At 37.7% G+C, this 22,967-nt stretch overlaps 1 protein-coding gene across 1 annotated transcript; it reads right to left on the bottom strand.

The window, feature by feature from the left end:
• Nucleotides 1–5,713: 5,713 nt before the first annotated feature.
• Nucleotides 5,714–21,702, bottom strand: LOC139710255 (RNA-binding protein 8A-like). Its single transcript, XM_071622187.1, has 6 exons — nucleotides 21,529–21,702; nucleotides 17,613–17,672; nucleotides 16,101–16,175; nucleotides 10,160–10,296; nucleotides 8,284–8,423; nucleotides 5,714–5,880 (listed from the first exon to the last, which is right to left on the bottom strand). The coding sequence occupies exons 1-6, from the start codon at nucleotides 21,593–21,595 to the stop codon at nucleotides 5,862–5,864; spliced, it is 498 nt and encodes a 165-aa protein (XP_071478288.1). The 5' UTR covers nucleotides 21,596–21,702; the 3' UTR covers nucleotides 5,714–5,861.
• Between the last annotated feature and the right edge of the window lie 1,265 nt (nucleotides 21,703–22,967).

Genomic DNA, 22,967 nt, shown 5'->3' with positions numbered 1-22,967 from the left:
AAAAAAAAAATGAAATAAAGTTATGTATTTCTAAATATTTATACTAAGATTCATAATGATACCTTGAGTCACTTTCGAGATATGGAGGAAGAAGTAAAATTTCGCCTTTTCACCTGACCTCTGACCTTTTTGACCTTTGACCTTTTGGCAAGAAACTTCCAAGAGAATCTCTATCGGGTAATATACGTATATATTAAGTTTCAAGAAAAATCCTGCAGGCATTGCATAAACATGAGGGAAATAGAGAAATTTTGAGGGTTTGACCTCGACATTTGACCCCTGACCTTTTAACCATAACTCCCAAATTTCCTAGATAATCACTACCAGTCAGAACATGCATAATGTACTAAGTTCCACAAAGTTTTCTTGAAAAATTTGCCGGATATGTAGAAAAAAAGTGAAATTTCAACATTTTTACTTGACCTTTGGCCTCATGACCCGAAATTCTCTCTGGAAAATATTTATTTGGTAATACATCTATACGCTAAGTTTCAAGAAAATAATTTCGGGCATTGCATAGATATGGGGGAAATAGCGAAATTTTGAGCATTTGACCGTGACCTTTGACCTTGAGCATGTGCACCAACAAGTTGATAGGCACAATTTCGCCTACTCATACATATACATGGCAAGTTTCATTAGGATACCTCAAACCGTTTTTTTTTTAGTTACGCTGTCCACAAACTTGATTACGGACGGAAGGACGGACGGAAGGATGGACGGACGGAAGGGCGGACAACCCGAAGACATAATGCCTCCGGCACCACTTCGTGGCGGAGGCATAAAAAAGATAGTAATAGTAAAATGAATTAGAAACCGATGAATAGATAAGGTCGAAAAGAAGAGCAAGACCAAAGGAGGAAAAAGAGAAACATGCCAATTTTTATCAGTCTGTACTGGGGACCTGTCTCGGCGCCAATGTTTGTGTAAAATTATTGTGCTTAGTTTGTCCCCCTCCCCTGTCCCGCCCCACACTTCTCTCCCTCCCTCCTCCTCCCCCCCCCCCCCCCCTCTCTCTCTCTCTCTCTTGGTATACTATGTGTCACATTTGCATGTTTATTGTTTTGGTTACGTGTCATGTGTATGATGTAAAATTAATGTAGTGCATTAGTTGTCAGGTTTTGTTCATTGTAATTACAATGAAAAGACAGAAATGATATAATCATCCCCATACTACAGTTGTATCTTTATGAATACACACACACACACACACACACACACACACACACACACACAATCAATTTACTGTAACATGCCTCCCACTTTTGATAAACATAACTTTACTACCAATAAACTATATTAAGAGTTTGACTGCAAAACGTGCTAAGTGCCAGTTTTAGACATTCTAAGGTAAGTCCATCATCAGATAAAACATAAGACCTTTTCAGTTGATACCTCACTTGTTGCAACACAAAGAATATTCTTGTAGATACGATCGAACATATTACCTAATCATTTTCATATCAAATAACTATTTCTTATCATTTTCTTACTCCAAGCAGGTTTAATTGCAAATATCTAAAGTTTACGAGAATGGAGTTAACTCATTTTGCGATAAAACTCTTCGAATGTCCTCATCATCTATAATTATCGATGTTCTCCGTGGAATCTCCAACCGTTCCAGTCAATGTCCTGATGCAAATACACCTTTTAACTGGGGGCTGTTACCCCATCATGTCCTTGCTTACTTTTGCCACAGATATGACCACTTTTCCTCACGAATTGGCAGCTCAGAACTGCTGTCTGCTTTTCCTATGATGGAGAACGGTTAAGTGGAGTCGGTAAAATTCTCAAAATCTGCAAGAATATCAGATTATGAAGTTACAAAAATTTGCCAACTTGAGACAAAAAACAAAAACAAAACTTTAATCTTCTTAGGTGTTAGGTGTGTTGAAAATGTCTTGCAACTGTCAGTATTAGGCAAACACGTCATGCACTGAGTGGCCTACATGTATTAAGAAGTTTGAAAGTTTTGATAATTCACTATAGTCTCCCAATGATCTACATAGAAACTTTAATCAAATTTCAAATACATGTAGTGAGGTGAATTCGGAACGACCTACATGTACAGGTGGATTCGTTGCAACGAATGTGTGTTCTGTAAAGCACGCATATTAATTTTGCGAATTTTGCGAGAGCCAAGATTCCTGAAATTGAAATGCATGCGAAAGTTCTTGTCTACACGATATGCATTGAATGCCAGTGACAATTTGTGAAACTTTCTATGCCGCGAAAAATATCTTGCTCACAGTACTGTACTGTGATATCTTTCAGAGGAAAGGGTTGTGGTTGAATTACCAACAAAAACATGACATTACGTTGGTACAATTGTATTACATTGATGTTTCCATTTTTATTCTTTTTATTAATTTATTTTGTGTGTGCGTGTGTGTGTGTGTGTGTGTGTGTGTGTGTGTGTGTGCGTGTGTGTGTGTAAACTGGATACAATGTAGTAGAATTGTGCATTGCTGGTATAATTTCGTCAGCTAATCTGCCTGTCAAATCATGGAATGTGGTTGCAACAAATGCAAATATCGGGCAAAAACACACCGAAGTTTTAACCTGCCATAATTTTCTTATTCAACGTCTGACTTTGATTGGATTTTTACAATTCAGATTGATCTTTAAACAAATCATTGAAATCAGCTTGAACATGGCATGGAATTTCATATGAAATAGCAAGGCTCAGGCATACAGCTTCATTTTAGAACAGGTCAATAAAATTTGGCAATCTTATTGGTCGAGAGCTGTGCATTAATTATTACTTGCTGCACATATGATATCAAATACATTGTAGTCATAATAACCACTAACAACAGCCCGTGTAAACATGGTATCCCACAAGGTTACAGCTTGTTATTCCGAAGGTTCGTTGTTCCGAAGGTTCTTTAGTCCGAAGGTTCGTTATTCCAAAGGTTCACTATTCCAAATTTCATTTTCGGATTAACGAATCTCCGGAATAGCGAACCTTCGGAATAACGCCACAAATGTTCGGATTAGCGAACCCTTTTTTTTTTATTTTCGGATTAATGAACCTCTAGATATAGGGAATTTGTGTGTTTCAGATTAACACGAACCTTCGGGATAACGAACCTTCGGAATAGCGAACCTTCGTAATAACGAACAGCACCCTCCGACACATGTAGCAGAAGTTGACAGACATATCAAGTGCTCACAGACATATTGCAAATGATGGCTACCGGCTAGCTAGCCATACTGGTACATCTACAGAAAGCCATGAGGAAATACTTCCACAAATTTTGAAATGTGTCATTGATTATGTGACATATGGATTTTGGACTATAATTTGTCTGCCATTCTATAAAACAGATGATGCACATACCTTTTGTGTGTCAGTAGTTACCTTATGCACACACACTTTCTAACGACACCTTCAGACCTGTGCATCATTTGTATACAATATCAAGCTATGTACTTCACTCTCTAAAATTAAACAGTCAGTCATCACTCAAATCCGCATAATAGAAAATAACCACTCATTCAGTCGGCAGCACGTCAATTATACAAGTGTCATGTGACATGGATTTCACACTTTTTTATTTCTTAAGAATACCAATGTATAATCAGAAAAAAAATGCAGTAAGGTAAAAAATATGTACAATGTGTGTGGGTACTTGGGCGTTTCACCGTTTTATGTGGAACCAAACAGTAAAACACGCAAGTGTGAAACAGGGCCAAATAGGACCCGGAGTCTGACCCATACCCCAACTTTTCCCCCTCATGTGTCCTATGGCGTTGTCAACAAAATTGTACTCTAATGGACTTTGTGCTAATACAAATAGTCAAAATGCAGCAAATAATAATGCCAGGTCTGAAGCGACCACATTTTCACTGTATTAATTCACTTTTATTTTTAATACAACTACACGTATTGCTTGCTCTTGGACTGACGGCATAAACTTTTAACTGCAGGTTCACAATCAATTTTGGTTGCCTCAGTCCATACATTTTCTTTACTGATGGGAATCGGACTAGTGTGTTTGATCTGACACCTCCAATTACACAAATTGGTTATTTACCCCCTGGATATTGTATAAACTGCGTCTTGTCTGTGAAGCCCGGCCTTTGTGTCTGCACGATACAATAGTAATGCCGCGGCAGGCATCATAAGAGAACCCTGTGAATTCCCTCATACGTAAGCCAGCGAGTGGGACCATATTCTGGCAGTAATCTCATATGACCGCATATATTGTGAGCACGTGTGTGTGTGTGGGAGGATGGAGGGGGAAAGGGTTGGGGTTGGGTCAGGGAAGAGATGAACATCCACTCAATCCTTTCAAACACGAGACCAAAGTCTGGCATCCTTTTCAAAAAACAGTTTCCACTGACCTACATCTGTTCACTTTGTAGTGTTACTCTTGAACATGAAATAGCACTTGTTCAGTAGGGGTTAGAAAAAATTCATGTTGGCTTTATGCTCATACCCCTCGAGGTTCTGAAGGGAACTTCACAAGTTCTGCATCTACAATTCCAGGCCAAATCTCTCTCTCAAACCCCCCCCCCCCCCCCCCAAAAAAAAAAAAAACAACAACAGGAACAAAGCAAAACAAAGAAACAGAGAATGTTTACGGCAGTTGAACAGAAACTCTGATCTAACAGAAAGTAGCACAAAAATTCCAAAGGAAAGTCATCCCCCCCCCCCATCACCCCATCCATTTCTAATGGAGCAATAAAAGAATACTAACATAATCATTTCAATTGTTGCCTAGTCCGAATGGATTGAGCTGGCAAAATACTTTGGCTTAAGCTTGCTTACATGTCCTACTTGTAAAAAGTTGAATATTGAACAAGCCGTTGGGGACTGAGGAGAGCCCACTTGGCCGAGATAGTCTTCCGAGAGGTGAACAGTACTTGACTAGAGAGCGATGTAGTAGAAGATTACCAAGCAATTGGATTTATGCCTAATGCATTCTCTCAAACTATTTCTAGCATCCGTGTAAACAGACGGAAGCTCAATGGATGTGTGCCACTTCACATACTTGAATTACTTTCCATTCTCAATCATTGATACTTCAGAACATAATTCATCTGAATATATATCTGCCAACGCTGGAATTATTTCATAGAGAGGAACAAATGGGAAAAAATAATACAGAAATAATAATAATAATAAAAATACCAATCTCCCATTATCACTGTCAGCAGGTCTACACAAAATGTCAATTACAAGGTTGAAAAACAAAAACAAAAACTTCTTTTCTTTTCTCTGAAGAAATAAGAATACTGCTATTTGCCAGGAATGGTTTGCACGCATATGATAGTAAATACATGTAGCAAGGAAAAGTCCATCATGGCTAAACTTTGAGAATTCTAATGCTTCCTTAGCTGAAAAACACTAATACTTTGATGACAAAACATTGACTGAGTGGCCACATTATTTTCAGTCATGATAATCCCCTAACTTTCCAATGACTGTTAACTGTGTAAGAGTAATATTTTTCTCTCTCTTCCCCCCCCCCCCCCCCCCCTTCTATCTTAAAAAGTTCAGAAGAAGCCCAAAGCATATTGTGGTCTTCTTTGTACCTCTGTTCACAGCTTTGGGAAAAAAAGTTCCCCATTGTAATATCATGACCTCTCTTTTCAGACAGACTTTTTAATTTTGTTTTTGGGCATGGATTAACATCGTGTCATAGTCTACTAGAGAGAGAGAAACCAAAGAGAAAGGGAATAGGGCAGACTTGTATTCTGGTGGCAACTTGCACAACTCTGGATCTTGCTCTCGCTTGGCACTAACTGCTGGAAAAGCTCTAGTTTTCCCAGCTTGTCCTGCTGGAGAGCCGTCGTCTCAAGAGTGGATGATCATCTTAAGCAGGAAGGAGGAAGCGGAAAAGTGGCAGTCCTCAGCGTCTTCTTCCACCTCTGTTTGGAGAAAGCCAAACAAAAATTCAAATGCTTTTAAAGATTTTGTTAAACAAAACTGTAACATATTTACATGTTATATGCCACTGGAAGCTCTTATGTTTCTGTTTCTTCATTTTCTTTTTTTTCTTTTTTGTTGTTCCATCTAAAATTACTTCAATTACAGTGGACTCCCGTTATAACGAAGTCCTCGGGATCTGCAGTTTTCTTTCGTTGTATCAAAATTTTGTTATAACCGAACAAATGAACAATAAAAGACATAGAACCGATAATTTTGCGACCTGGATTTTTATTTCGTTGTCACCAGAATTTTGTTATAACCGTGTTTGTTATAGCAGAAGTGAACTGTAACAAAAACTCTTCGTCATTTCATGAGGAATTATGATTTTTGTCTTCTTCCACTTATGCCCTGCCCCGTAAAACGCCATATGCCCTGTGGGGGAAACAGGGAGCTCGGTTTGTCCATTATTTGCATGTTTTCTCTGAATACCTATTGAAGTGTTCATAAACATTCAGTGCAATGCCAATGCTGAGCGCATCAATGAAATCAACTTTTCTCTTCAAGTGTTTTGTCTTGTTTGTTTTTTGGGGTGGGGCATTAACATTTCATATTTCCATATCTATTTTCTTGCTCTATTCTCATTTCTTTCTTTTTTTTTTGGGGGGGGGGGGGAGGGGCAGCAGAATCTATGGATTCTCTGTCACTGAAACATTAACTTGGTGACTACTTCACACAACAGCATTACAGAGAACCCTAAGGAAAAAAACAAATGAAGTATCAGCATTTCTTTCAGAAAACCACAATAATGTACTACTGATACTAACCGACTATTCACTGCCCATATATTATCTTCATGGGAAGATCACTGGCTGAGCAACTTTCAATAATACTGCCCAATGGCACTCTCAAACACTATACCGAGACATCCCTACACCCCGGCTACAGTGTAAGAGTAGTACCTTAACAAGGCACCAGTTATGGAACGTTTAACCAAAGATTCTACCCACTACATAAGATGGTCAACTCTCAGTCGAAAAAGAGAAACACTGCCACTTAAAATTGTGGGCTTTTTATTAAGAGTGCGGCAACTAGCGTTGAGCGGGGAAAGTTTCCAGGTGATCTGTACTTTCCTGATATGTTTGTGTAGGACCAAGACAGGCTAAGACAAGAAAGAAGAAATTTTCTGTAAAAAATGAGTAAACCTAAGAATTGGTGTAGTGCATTGAACTGTATCAATAGCTACAACACCTAACCATCAGCAGGTTTATCATTATTTCGATTTCCAAAAGACTGTGCACAGCGAGTTTTCGTCTCACCTTCCTGGTCACAGCGAGAGGTAGACTCGCATACAACTCGCTCAGCTCCGCTTGCAGGTCGCTACACTCGCTGTGACTGTGCACGTCCACAAATTATTGTGAGCTGCCTTTGGAAAAGGCTAACGCTTGTTCGATCTATACCCGCTCAACGCTAGCGGGCGGCAGCCACTTCCGTTTCACCAGCGCCCGTGTAAAATCAAGAGAGTTGATCATCTTACTGAGTGTAGTATCTTTGGTTTAACACATCATGTTCCTGATGGCCACGACAGTGCCGTTTCAGGCCACTGCAGACAAAGGGGATGCACAGCAATCACAGTGCTGATAAGAAACCTAGTATGCCATACCAAAACAGGTTGAACACAGCAAAAACCAGACAGCTCGTTATAGGCCATAACGTGACGAGAAATAATTTATGTGTAGTTCAGTCTGACCACACACCACTAGAACGTTGTCTAATAGCAAGAATGTTCCCTGGAGTGAGGACTGGAACGAATAAGACTAGATTAAAGGGGTCGTAAAGTTTTGGTTGAGACCTAATTTCAGGTTTCTAACATTTTTTGGTGAGATAATGAGAAACCTCTTATGAAATATGAAAGAGCATGTAATTCCATGAGGAATTCAACATTTATTTGATGAAAATTGGTTTTGAAATGGCTGAGATATCCAAAACAGAGCGATTCTAATAAGTGTGGGACCCACACTTTATTACGATCGCTTTGTTTTACTTTGTTTTTGGATGTTTCAGTCATTCCGAACCCGATTTTCATCAAATAAACTTTGAATTCCTCTTAAAATGGTATGCTGTGTACTATTTCATAAGTGTTTTCTTGGTATCTCGCAAAAAGTTAAAAGCCCAATTCTCATCTCCACCAATACTGTACCATCCCTTTAAGGAGGAGAAAAAAAAGTATCGCTCTGCCCATTGCCCACTATTTTTTGAGGCAAACAGGGTTGCTGTGGCCACCAGGAACATGGTGTAAACGAGGCAAAATCAGCGATCCCAGCAACCTCCTCATAATGAAGCTCCCCTGTACAACTGTACTATCATCATTACAAATCCTTCTTTCTCATGACTGCCTTTGTTACCTCTTCCTGCCCGACTCGTGGGGCCCACGGACGAATGCCCAGTCAACGTTGATGGCCTGGCCAAGGATTTCAGCACCGTTTAGGGCATCCATTGCCTTCTGGGCTTCCTTGAAGGTTTCATACTCTACCAGAACATAACCCTAGGAAGAAAAATACAACATTCAAGAATATTCACCTGTAACATCAAGTTTGTGAAGACATGGTGTCTTGTGAGGAGGGTGTGGGAAGAAATAACAATATCTGAAAAACAAAAATAATTAACTTTGCTGCCAGTATCTGTCGCTAACAGATTTTTTTTCTTTATGCTAATATATGAAAATTAAAACAAATTTCTGTGTATAGAGAGCTACATCGGTAAAATGCTTACAAAATATTAAAGGTTAACAGTAGGTCTGACTGTGTATACACACCCTGTTTAAAATCATTCATAATCTCATTCTTCTAAATTTCCATTAATTTTTGCTTTTGTTTTGGTGTGAATTGTTCTAATTACAAATCAAATTCTGTACATGAAACAAGACTAACTGTATATGGCATTACATACTAATACAAATATTGTAATGCGCAGGACCTTCTATTAGCAATTCTTGGAATAATGAGCTGTAGATGGATTTTGCTATGTTATTATTGCACATCTACTCATAAAGTGGCCTCACCACAGGGAAGGTATTATACAACAAATACAATGACAAAATCCAGTGTCCGAACTCTCATATCTGGCCATGTCGCAACTGGTCCAAATCCAGATGAGGGATTTACCCGGATATGTAAGAAACAATGTTTAAATGTTAATGTACATGCAGCTGTCAACACAATGATAGCTACAACTATGATCCATTTTGAACAGATATTACATCGTAAACCTGTCAAATCCATTAACCCTATTCTAACTGGGGGGGGGGGGGGGGGGGGAAACTCGACATTTCGTGCCACGATTCCGCAACGCGCAAAGATTTTGCCACGTCGTTTCACGACTTTTTTCATCGAAGTCTCCCGCATATTTTGAGACCAAATTTGCGACGTCCAGGTACACCGTTCTCAAGTTACACAATGTTTTGCATATGCATGTCAACCCGAAAACAGCTCAAATTCATGATTTCGTGTGCAAATCCAATGCAAATTGTGTTTTTATGTTTAATTGATATAAATTAGATTATTTCAACTTTTGACCATTGAAATTAATCAATTCTAATGTAGATAAGCTTCAAAAAGTGCTTGCAACAAATTTTGGCAAAAACACAATAGAAAACAAAAGGTAGAAAAAACAATAAAATACATAAGAAATTATCAAAACAATAAAAACAAAAGAAACTGATTTTTATTGCGCTATTTTTTTTACAAGAAAATTGTTTGATGTGTCTTGAGGAACTCTGACACAAAAATTTAGCAATCCTTCAGTCTTTTTGATGAAGTTATAGGTGAAAATATGATTTCATGCATAAATTTACATAATTAATCTATTAAAAAATATAAGATCAAATTTTTCTATTGTATGACCATGTAATCTTGTAGTTGACATCCGGCTATATGTTCAGGCTAAATTTTGCGGCGATCGCTTGATCAGCGGCCGAGATCTGAAGGGGGGGGGGGGTCAAATTGACCCCCCCCCCAGTTAAAATAGGGTTAAATATTTTTGTTGGTAATATCTATCACAGGCAAATTGTGTGGATTTGGAAAGAGTTTTACTCAGTTTGAAATCACTGTTTTTTAATTTTTTTGTCTTCATCATGTGAACAAGTCTGAATGATAAAGAAGTCCATATGAGAGATGGCCTGATAATCACAGTCGGACTGTACACATTAAAAAAAAAATATGAACAGATCAAAGCCAAACACACATTGTCAAGTTTTCCTTGTGCACTTATTTAAATGTTCACCTTCAAGTAGCCTGTTCTCCTGTCCAGGTTGACGTGCATATTTTTGATCTCTCCGTAGTCAGCAAACTTGTCTTGGACGTCCTCCTCCGTGGCCTCCTCGTGGACACCGGTCACAAAGAGGATCCACCCCTCCACAGCTGATGAAATAAGAGAAAATGTAAAGCTTGTTAAGTCAGACAGTCACCTATTGTCATGCATACAGTACTTTGTACATTTGTATGTACAGCTTTCGTTCAGCAACCTCATTGGGTAAAAAAATCAAGTGGTTATACTGCAAAGTGGAAATTTCCGTGCATTTTGTGCAACATGAAATTAGCGTGAAAATAAGAGAGCTCAAATTTCTTGCTTGCTGTATGTATCATTTTATCTATCTAATTTCAAGGTAGATATACTGTCTGGCCGTACAAATTGTTAGAGATGTAATTTTCTTCAGGTTTGCTAGTCCTGTACAATGAGTGAAAGTTATCTTTCACTATTATGTAGCATGTATGTGCTTCCAAAGCCCTTAGTCACCATGACAGCAGTAAGGTGTTTGAAGTGCTTTTTCAATTGTTGTGACTGTCCATGAAATTTATCTCACCCGGGCTGAGCATGAAAAATTACTGGGCCACCACTAATGTTGAGCCCTGCTTTATTTATAAGGAGTCGGTCACATTAATATTGCATATGGCCATTTTTACAATCAGTGGTGTAAAATGCAGTATTGACACTAATTGGTGTATAACTTTCTTATACACTGACAGATATGCATTATTTTTTCTCATAAACTTACCACCCACAGTGTCTACCTTGGGTACCTTAATGAACTTTCCTCTCTTTTTCTTTCAGATGTGGCAGGCACTTACATGCTTGAAATCCAACACTTTTGGTGTACTCACTCTGACATAGTATTTTTGTCAGAGCTAGCATATTAAATTGTTTATTCCTTTTCATTATGTTTGTTGCTGTTGTGATAGACAGGTATCCAACATTAAGACCTGTTATGTTTACCAGGTTCTGCTTTGTCTTCTTTAAATACTGAAATTGTCCAAACTTTATGTTTCGGAGGTGACATTTTCCGTTAACAATTAACCCCTCTTTTGAGTTAGCTCTTGTTCACAATTCTGAAATTCAACTTTGCTAATTTCCATCAAAACAGAATAGTAATCAATCTGAGTTAACTTTGATCCAAAGATTATTTAATTCAAATAACTTATCATTTTTTGGTGAGCGTTTATAAATTTATGTAACTTTTCCGTTAACATTTCTGTCACCTCCGAGACAACAGATTTATGTATTTAATTTTTTTATTCTTGACATCAGTTATACATTACATTTGCAAAAATGTAACATATCCCCTCACATTATCTCTGAAGGAAGGTAGTAGAAATATAGCCTGTTGTTTTCATTTCGGAGCAATTTACAATTTTCCGTTAACACTTGTCACCTCCGAAACAATTGTCACCTCCGAAACAACAGGCATATTATATTTGATAATTTCTCGAAGACAAAGCAATTTTGTTTGATTCTGTCCAATTGACAGGAATCTCTTTTGGATGACAATAGTAATATGGCAACAGGAAGTGAGAATTTTCTAGGGATTAATAAAAGATTCAATAAAAACTAAAAATTACTGTTTCGGAGGTGACAAAACACTGTTAACAAGATTTTTTGTTCATTTCTGTTGAAGAGAAACCATATCATGTACTCCAATGGTTTCATTTATTTTAGTAACATAAGTCTGAAAGTGGAGAAATCAACTACCACACTCTCACTCTTTTTTTTTATTACTAGACTGTACGTTTTAGGGCAAATTTACATTTTTTCACTTTTTTTAACAATGAGAATGCACAAAATACACCCATCTGTTGTATATATAATATTGTAATCAAGATCATTTCTCCTGCTTTAGTTAAGTAAACATATAGATGCTTTCATCTTAGAAGCTTGATTTCCAACAAGCAATTTAGTTGTGAAGATTTACCAATCACAGCTTTCCTTGTAGGTTGCTTTTTCTTGTGTTTCGGAGGTGACATTGTTTGTTAACACCATATTGTTATGTGATAGTGAAAGGCAAGACTTCAGTTCCTTTTCACTATCTATTAACATTTTCTAATACATTTAATATACTACAAAATCATCACAACAGAAGTGACTTTTGTATACATAGCTCACCAGAATTCCCTTGATACCAAAGTAATACATGTGGCAGTTCATGCATGCCCTAGTCTACAATCTTTAAAAAAAAGAATGTAAAAAAAAAAAATCATCAAATCATCAAACTCCACAAAAAGGCCACATGCCTATAGCTGGTGCACAACTTGTTCTTGAATTGTCGTTTTTCCATGTACAATGTGGTAATCATAAACAAAATTATGTGATTTTTTTTTTTAATATGACAATAATTATTACATTTTCCAAGTTGAACCAACTGTTTATGACATTGTATTTTTTAAGATTATTGAAGTTATGTGACAACTAAAGTGAACAGAGGAACAAGTCCCCAGGACTGGAGAGGGAAAGATAAAAAAAAACAAAATTTGTAGTTCTATTTCAGTACTTTTGATGAGGTGTTTACCTTGTTTTGTTATTATGTTTTATCTTAGAATTTGGCTTTAAGTACTGGAATTTCAAGGAAAAGAAAATAGTTTCTTAAAGGACAAGTCCACTTTCATATACATGTGGATTGAGTGAATGCAAATGTTCAACAGTAAAACATATCATTGAAAGTTTGGGGGAAATTGGACAATCCATTCAAAAGTTATGGGTTTTTAAGTATCTGCGCAATCACTGCTGGATGAGACGACTACGACAGTGTATGATGTCACATGCATACAACGATATAAGGAAAATATAAGTGAATTTCACAAAACTTTACTTTTTGAAAAAAGTGCATATTTCTTGAACTTGCTTCTGATGTATTTTAGGGCAATATTATTCACCCTGCCTTCCAAAAGAGAGAAGTCATGTGTTCTTTTGTTGTGCAAGAAAAATGAAAATACAGAATGTTGAATTTTCTTGATACTTTCTCTATATCCTTGTGCACATGTGACATCACAAGCTATAGAAGTCTTCTCATTCAGCTTTGACTGAGCAGATACTTCAAAAATCCATAACTCTGGAACGGATTGCCTTACTTTCCTCAAACTCTCACTGATGTGTTTTACTAATATTGCTATATTTACTCAACCCTTATGTCTATTGAGGTGAACTTGTCCTTTTCCAGTTTCGGTCCCTTATAGGTTTATTTGAGACCAGTTTGTGTCCGGGACCTTCTGTGAAGTTGATGGGGAAAATTACTGAACAAAAACAAATTTTCCCCTCAAGTTCACAGAAAAGCATTATGCTGCTCTCTTCAGCTGGGAAACACAAACTGTTGTCTTAACCAAACTGTAAAAACCTGTTAAAGATTAGTATGAATTACAATCTCAAACAAAATATGAGCTGGTATCCATTATCATGAAAGAGAATAACCAAACAAAATAACAAGTAAAAACTGAAAGAAAGAGCTTATATTTGAAAATTAAAGCTATGAGGAAAGACATGAATGTTCACTAAATATTTAACACCTGAGAAGTTGGGTTGTCTCTGTGTTGTGTCACCTCAAAAACAATAAAATGTTTTTTCTTATCATATACTTTTTACTCTCAAAAGTGACTGTTAAATATGCATGATTTGCAGGTAATTTTCAATCAATTCAAAAAATGTAAAATATATTTTAGTAATGTCAACAGTTTAAATGAATCTGGTGTATAGAAAATTTATCCCAGATGAACCAAACACCTTTCACCAGTATCATAACATTGGTATGGTGGCTATCAAGGATGATGAAGAATTCATGAACATCCTTGAATTAATGTATTTATAAAACTACCTGCAAACAAAAACGTACACAAGTCAAATAAGAATTTTTGCCTTTGGTATTCATACCGTATGTCCCCGCCAAAAAATTACAGTGGTACCCTCCGCAACGATAACTTAAAGATAGTGAATCAATCTAAAATACAATGTAAGGGATTTGAAACTATAACTCATTGTCCACGCCTTACAGAAAACCCCATTCACTTTGCTTCAGAGGTCAAAGAGAATTGAGGATTTTTGTAGAGCATGTGAGGATTCCCTTCCCTCCAAGTTCTGTATATTGTGCTTACACATTAATATGCAGTTCCAAGAGCATCCAAGTGCTGAACTTGGAAGAATCAGACTCCTGACATCCTTTATAACAATCCACATTTCTTTGAGATCACTTAACCAAATTGACTGGGGCTTTCTGCAAAATAGAGCTAAGATGTTATAATTTAAGACCCCAAAGTAGAATTTAGTTGATTTAATCATATTGGGTGCTATCAATGCAAAAGTCTAATTGTAAATTTTTTTGGGGGGACATAGTATATGAATACATGAACACAATGTTAACATTGAATGTCACCTCCGAAACAAAGTTATTCTTCCCTGGTGTTGTGGAATAAAATATTCTGAGAGTAAAGAAACATTACTGAAATGATCTTACACCCTCATTTCAATTTAAGGTAGAACATGGAATGCCATGTTTCTTCAGGTTACAATATCTAGCTTATGTCCATCATATTCTTACTGTAAATTAATATTCTAACACAATGTTAACATTGAATGTCACCTCCGAAACGAAGTGATTCTTCCCTGGTGTTGTGGAATAAAATGTTCAGAGAGCAAAGAAACATTACTAAAATGATCTCACACCCTCATCTCAAGTTAAGGTAGAAAATGAAATGCCATGTTTCTTCAGATTACAATATTTAGCTTACATCCTTCGCCCAAATGGAAGGCACACTACCGGTACCCATGCTAATTAATGAAGTGTAACAAAACACTTGTTCTGTGTGGTTTATCTGCTTGAAACAGGAGTTAATTTCTTGTTCTCGAGTTATAATTATTAAAAACATTGATAAAAAGAAGAAGTTTTTGTGTTATTGTCACTTATTCTAAAAAAAAAGTGAGTGTTAATATTAATGTCACCTCCGAAACATTCTAATATGTTAACTGTCACCTCCGAAACATCCATGTGTGAAAAATCCAAGTTTTAAAGAAATGATTGGAATTTTATTTAACCTACATAGGAAGGTAGCCCTTCTTAAAGACTTGTTATAGTAAGAGTTTGACCTGGCCTGCCCTCCAATAAATAGTTAAAATCTTAAAAATTGCATGTCAATTGGTATTTTTAGCAAAAATTTATAAATCTCATGTATTTTTTTAAAAATTCACTTTATATTCAACCCCCAAATAGTTTTGATTCACAAACTATATATTGTTGTTAACCATATAAACTTTGCATGGTGAAGTTTGACTACAGAGTTTTGTCAATATGGTGCAATTCATGAAAGCAAAATTTTGCTTAAATTTACTTCAGGTGCCAGGGTTTTCCTTAAATTACACCAATAACCCTTCAGCTTTAAGGTCTGAAATATTATTTTTTAAAAAATTTGAATACTTTCAAACAGGAATCAAACAGAATAATGAAAAAATATTTTGTTTGAAATTTTGACCCTCCGAGTACAAAAGTTACACCACTGATCGTAAAAAAGGCCATATATCTTACCTTTTACTTGATTAAACTACAACTCATTCATTTATATGACTGGGGAATATAAAGCATCTTTACAGTGAACACAGCTCTTTTTCTTTGCTCAGGATTGGTCATCGGACAACTGAAATTTGTTAACAATAATTTCAAAGTGTTCTCTCCGAGCCAGAGTTATGAGGGTGGTCGCAAAAAGCAAAATGTTTGTCTCTGCCAGGAGTGGTGACAAACACACACCTACACATAGAGTTCACAAACCTCAGCCTGAATTCATGGGTAATTAATTGCGTTCAGCCACCTTTCTAACGCATTATGCTGTCAAATGGCCTACACAGAGTATCTTTTTGCACCTCTGTCATTATCAGAAATGCTACTCCTTATAAAGAAAGAAACAAGAAGTCTCACATCTTTGTGGTCCCGATTCACTTGTATCTATTTCCAGTCCTTGGAACTCATCGTCAGCTGTACGAATACCTCCCTCTGCCAAGAAATCAAAAGAATGGAGAACCATGTTAGCAAGTCATCAGGATAAAGAATGAATTCACTCTGGGTCGACCATGAGCTCACAGGAGTTTATGAATGAGTTTGCTTACCCCTTCAATACAATCATCTTCGTGGACGAAATCGCAATCAGAGATGTTCTGTCATAGACACTGTACACTGATATTGCACAATGCAATCATTAACAGCTCCTACAATGTGTATGCAATCATCCGCTGTCATCAAATTCACTAGAAGATTTAGACTAGTATGCAAAGTTTGATTTCAAAACTCCGTGTTCCCTAGTAAGATGATTTCAAATCTGTAGTTGAAATTACAGTACAGTTTCCATGATTATAAAGGGATGAACATCATTTTCCATGGGAAGACAATCTCAGGACCTCACATTTCAACATACTTTGAGCGATATATGAAAGTGTTTCCACAGTAAATTTTAAAGGGATCGTATAGTTTTGCTTGAGACCTAATTTCAGGTTTCTAACATTTTTTTGTGAGATAATGAGAAACCTCAGGTTTGAGTTTCTTCAGTTTGTCTCCCTCTACAAAGGAAAATTTGTTAAGATGGCAACTGCTGATCTGTAAATTAACAAACATGTCGGAAAAAAGGAACCAGTGGGACTCGAACCTGACATCTACTGCTTTCCGGGCAGTGACACTACCACCATGCTGTCCCTGGTTGCCGGCAGTGACACGATGAACATGGAACAAATACCCAAGCTCCAAGATTCTGACATTGTTATGTTAAGTAGTCGAAGGCGGACAAGGCATAGGATAAATGAAGGAAAGATATTATTCACATGTTTGTTCACATGTTTGTTAATTTACAGATCAGCAGTTGTGATCTTAACAAATTTTCATTTGTAGAGGGAGACAAACTGAAGAAACTCAAACCTGAGCCTTCATCCCTCTGTATCTTTCTTTCAATGAGAAACCTCTTATGAAATATGAGAGAGAATGTAATTCCATGAGGAATTCAATGTTTATTTGATGAAAATTGGTCTTGAAATGGCTGAGATATCCAAAACAGAGCGATTCTTATAAATGTGGGACCCACACTTTATTATGATCATTTTATTTTACTTTGTTTTTAGATAAACTTTGAATTCCTCTGAAAATAGTATGCTCTGTACTATTTCATAAGTGTTTTTTGGTATCTCGCAAAAAGTTAAAAGCCTAATTCTCATCTCCACCAATACTATACTATCCCTTTAAGCACTCGCTGGCAGATGACTTTATACAAACGAGAAAATTTGACAAATGTAATATCAAACTGACACTCATCTTCAGGCAATGAATGTACAGCAAGAATGTCCAGCACTAAAAATAGACATCTGCTAAGAATTTACATCAAAGCAGCTGAAAGTACCTTTTCTGGAATGAAATGTACATTTATAGTGTATGTACTGCTGTTCTTACCTGCACCAAAGCCCCTTCCTTTCCTCTTCTTCACACTCTTCTTTAGTTTCTGTATTCCTTCTGTATACATGACAAGAAAAGAAAATCAGAATAACACTTTATGTGTGCACATTGCCAGAAGAATCTTCCTTCAAGATACCCTGCAATTGCAAAATTGAAGGAAAAAAAACAAACAAACCAAGAATAGTATTCATGAATGACAATGACATATGATGATGAAAACGAGTAGTAATAAATATGATCACTATCACAATGATGATACAATATTATCATCAATAATAATTTAAAAAAAAATTATTAACTTGACCCCTGCATTCAGTTTCCCAAGATTTTGCTATGGAGTAAAGAACAGAGCCTTAAACTACAGTACCCTTACACAAAGTTATACTCTCTAAATAAATTCTCAAGTGACATTTAATCTACAACACTGGAAGTACATTTATGGTGATCATACTTGAATCCAATTCTGCTATTATATTGAAAACATACTGCAGACTATGGGTGCATCATGGTGTACAGGGTACGGCTACAAATAGGATGGGATGGGACACAATTATGGCTGTACAGTTGGGAGTAGTGCAAGGGGGGGGGGGGGGGCAGTCCCCCCCCCCCCCCCCCCCCCCCCAGTTTTGTTTTTTTTGTTTTTTTGAATCACAACTGCAGCAACACATTGTTGATATTCTTCATCTTACCAAATGAACTTTCATTTTGTACTCGTTTCTTCATTGATGATGCTTTACTTGTAAGTATGGTCTAGCTTTAATTAAATTCATTCAAGTACATGCGAATCAAACAAAGTGATTCCTAGACAATGTCAATGCCATGAACATGGTGTATTGTGCTGTTTCCAAGTAGTTTGGAAGTGCAGTGGAATATTACACAACATGAGCTAGTTGAGAGCCCATAAATCTAAAGCCAAAACAAAGTTCTTGGAAAGGCTCAAAATCCACATGTATCCATCATTTGGAATTGCTTCCAGAACATCGAAAGGGACTACTACGAAACTCATCCAGCTGATGCCGTTTGCCAGGATGACTGGTTTTGGAGTGTTATGACTAACATCAAAAGTCATTTACAATTGTAGTGTAGAATAATTTCGATTGTAGAGCCCTGCTACATGTACATGTTGTGGATTCTAGTTCACAACTTTGGACAGGGCTCCATTTCATAAAGAGTTGATACTATAGCAACTCTTGCTGGAATGGCAATTGCCATGGTAACGACACAAATTCAGCTTCCTGATTGGCTGTTATCTAGGAGTTATCTTAACATCTTTTATTAAATGGGGCCCAGAAAGCCCTCCCTCTAACCCCACTTTCAGCATTGTGGGAAGCTAGTAGCATCTACAAGTGTACAGAGTAGGGTAAAACCCCCAGTATTCGGTCATTTAAGCTTTTCTGCAATATTTTTTAAACTAAAAATAATACGTACGTATACATCTTATCTACAGCAATCTAATGTATGTGAAATATATCAAATTTCTTTAATCTCAATTTTGATTTTGTTAAATACATGTATCTCACAGAATTCACAAAATCCCAAAATATATCACCTTGAAAATCCCCCAGAATACGGTTGCCGCGATCAGAATTTGGTCGCGCGATATGCGCATTCAAAGTCAATGCGTGTTCAAGGCAGCTGAAAAATGCTCCGCGCACTACCTTGTTGGCGCAAAATTGCATGGCGACATTGCGGCGCCCGTTTGTGATCGAATACTTGGGAATCGCTACTTGCATTCAACCCTTGGACATTGAGTCACTGCATCAGCACGTACTGAAATTTCGTTTTTCTTTTGCGTTTTTGAGGATACCATCACACTCCGAGCTTGCGATAAGCAAAAATCCCGCAAGAGAACAGCGTATTTCTTGATTTTTAGCGCTTTTTCAGCGACCCATACTCTTAAAACTGGGCTTAATCCGTGCACGCTTTGGGGAAGTCGCACCAATTCTGCACTTTTGATGGTGAAATTTGGGATTTTGGATGGATTTTTGGAGGGGACTATTAAAAGGGACTTTCTTGATGTGAATGAGTGTACAAGCATGTGAATGAGTGTACAAGCATGTGAACTGATGTGATTTGCATGTGTTGTGACAGTAGAAGTGCTAGAACTTACTGTAATACTGGCTGGTGATTAGTGATAAGTGACCGAATACCGACAGTGACATTACTGGTACTCTTACCCTAGTAATACTAGTAGTAGTAACGTTAGGTAGAATGTAACATGATGATTGATCGTGCCCCTGGCCCTGCAATTGTATTTCCAAACAAGCTGCATGCCAGAGTGAAAGATCGATGGATATTGCTGTGGCCCAATTTGCCAATAACTGTATCTAGAATCAAAGCACTGATGACTGATTAACATTAGACTCCCCTCTCTGCCTCCATGAAAAAAAATTATGTAGCAACCACGATGCCTTGTCGATGGGGTAAGCTCTCAGATTGCCGATTGTGGACTTCTGGCAAACCTTTTTGGCTAAAGAACAAACAGTACAAATCCAGGCCCTGGCTGGAGTCTGCCACTACTACTAACGTTAGTACTACCGTACTCACTAACTGCGACCAGCCCCAACGCGGCGCGGTCTCCGGGGCTACCGTACTCACTAGGTTCTACAGTTACTAGTAAACTTTACAACACTATATCCGCATTTTGGTAGGGACATTTGTTATTACGTGACATTAGTTACCGGTACCCTACCTAAATGACCTAGGATGGTCCTAACCCCGAAAACGCAGGATAGCCGGCGGCAGATGTGTTCTTACCAATCTTTAGAAGTTAGATTCTAGCGGTTACAGACCACCGACCAAGATCTAGTCTAACGTTAACCGCAGCAGCGACCCCATACGGACAAATACGTACCGTAAAGGGTTACTGTGTTACATTGACCGAAAGATCGGTCTGTATCTGTCCGTCGGGGAATGTTACGCGGAGACTGCGTCTGGCTTCACGGATCCCCTCCGTATACAGACCGAAGTCAATGATCCCAGCTCCTGTGTGGAGCAACGCGCACAGATCAAACGTTACGAGAAACCAAATTTCAGACAGCTTTTTTACATTCAAACAAGTTTGACATGACATGACACATTATGCAGCAATATTTGGGGTTAATTTCTCACATTTTGCAATCAAAATACTCACAATAACGCGGTTATAATGCAGAAATTTTATCCATATCGCAACATTGCCGTTCGCTAGCTGTAGGTCGCCATTTTGAATCTGTAAACCAATCACATGCGAGGTACTTTATTTAGTAAAAAAAACACGTAGAAACTACCTCGCATGTGATTGGCTAATAGATTCATACTGTGATCTGCAGTTTGAATGTGACGCGACGGGCTGGTTGATGTGTGTTTTGCGATGAAAATTCTACCGAAATGTTGGATTATTCATTAATCTGGTGCGTGTAGCCTATTCTTGAATAGTTGATTTAACTATTCAAGCTTAAATTTGCCGACCTAGGGCCGTGAATTAGACGCAATCGAGAAGGGTGAGGTACATGTACCTCACCCAATTTTCCATAGAGACAGTGGTTAAGAACATCCACACAGCAATGGGTACTACAACCTTCCGTCTGTCTACGGAGGACAGCGTTAATGGCAAAATGTAAAAGAGTCCTCCGGACAGACGGATCTTTCTGTCTATGTGTTACAGCGCCCCGCGACGGGGTTAGTCTAACGTTAGAGTGGTTCTAGATTCTCTGCTCAGTAGCCTGGATCCTACAAAGTCAAATATTAGTTAGTATTATTACAATCCATGGCATGGCCATACCAGCTAGCTGCACAAACATTTATACCTTAGAACAATACATTGTATTACAGATACATATCAAATTTACAGCTACAGCACAGCACAGGACCAACAGTCAACACTCTCAAAAGGTATGACAGTCAGACTCAGACTCAGAGAATGAAACCTTACGATCCGACTCCTCGTCCACCTGGAATTCTTCGTCTCCTCCTTCATGAATATCTAAGACGTCCGCCATGATAGTCGACCTTCAGTACCGTCAGTTGATATGCGCTTTTTGAATTTGATAGCAGTAGAGACACACAAGGCAGCAACAGATAAAATCGGTACTTTTTTGCCGGTCGTCTACTGGTTGTTGATGGACGAAAAGACTGTCGATGCTAGCCTGTGTGTTGTACGTACGTACGTGTGTCAATCAATACGGCACACGCTGCATATCAATCATTAGCATGCGAAGCCTTTGCTAGCTACAGTATGTAGATTGTATCATGCGCTTCTGCATGCACACCTTGTTTGGGCGCAGGAGGGCGCTTTGCGATTTGAAGATTTTTCGCTACCAAGCTGAAGCCAGCGCCCAAACTCAGCGTCCAAACCGTGCTCTCGATACCTCCTGTTATCGATACTACGCCATCGTGGCGATACCGTGTGGAGTTCAAACTCGCCCTGTACGGAACAAAATCACTCACGTTCTCGTTCCCCTCCTCTTAGGACGTCTGTCACGGCTTTTTTTTTTTTTTTTCAAGGAAGCGATTGGAGGTTATTTAGTTAAAGTTTCGAACCAATTAACGGGGTCACCTTCTCCAACTATGTTTCATTACAAATACAAAAAGGGTATTTCTGACAATAAGTTATTAAAATTATAGAAAACATGAATAGCCGGCATAAGTTTCAAGGAAATGATTAGATGAAATCAGGTTATTTTCGCCCCTAACTCGATACCTATTTTTTGTAAGGTTAATTTTTGTCAAACGTTTGTGAAGATTGACCAAAATATGAAGAGTCGGCTGCCATTCAAAGGTTTAAAGGGAATAATCAGATAGATTAGGGCATTTTCTGCCTAGGTTTATTCTTTCCCTCTAAAGAAATATGTCTAATAATCTGATACAACATGGCAGTCCCTAGTCTAATCGGAACTACCTATTTCAAATATAATTTTGACAAAAATTTGTGAAGATTGGAGAAAATATAAAGGGTCGGCGGCCATTCAAACTCAGATAAAATTCATGCATTTTCTGCCTTTGTTTGATCTTTCCCTTTAAAGAAATAATAGTTTGAGATCTGATACGAAGTGCCCCTCCCCCCCCCCCCCTAGTCTAATCAGAAATACTTGAAAGATGGCAAAAATTTCTAAAGATTGGCGAAAATGACTAAGGGTCGGCGGCCACTCAAAGTCAGAAATGAGTTTGGGCGCTGACACTAATTTTAAGTGTGGCGTATATACTAGTATATTGGGTCTGGATGATCGCTAAATAGAATGACTTCTCTACCCTATCGAGTGATATATTCCTTTAAATCATAAAAAGTCTTTTATGATACTGATAACATGTTCACTCTGTACTTCGTGACAAATTCACGACACGTGTTTCTGATAATATTTGGTTGAAATCAAA

This window comes from Diadema antillarum, unplaced genomic scaffold (assembly GCF_040938485.1).
Source record: "Diadema antillarum isolate AM-2024a unplaced genomic scaffold, OU_Dant_1.0 seq00001516_RagTag, whole genome shotgun sequence".
In the NCBI taxonomy this organism is placed as follows: domain Eukaryota; kingdom Metazoa; phylum Echinodermata; class Echinoidea; order Diadematoida; family Diadematidae; genus Diadema; species Diadema antillarum.
The sequence above is the reverse complement of the archived record's forward strand: the minus strand, read 5'-3'. Positions and strand labels throughout refer to the sequence as shown.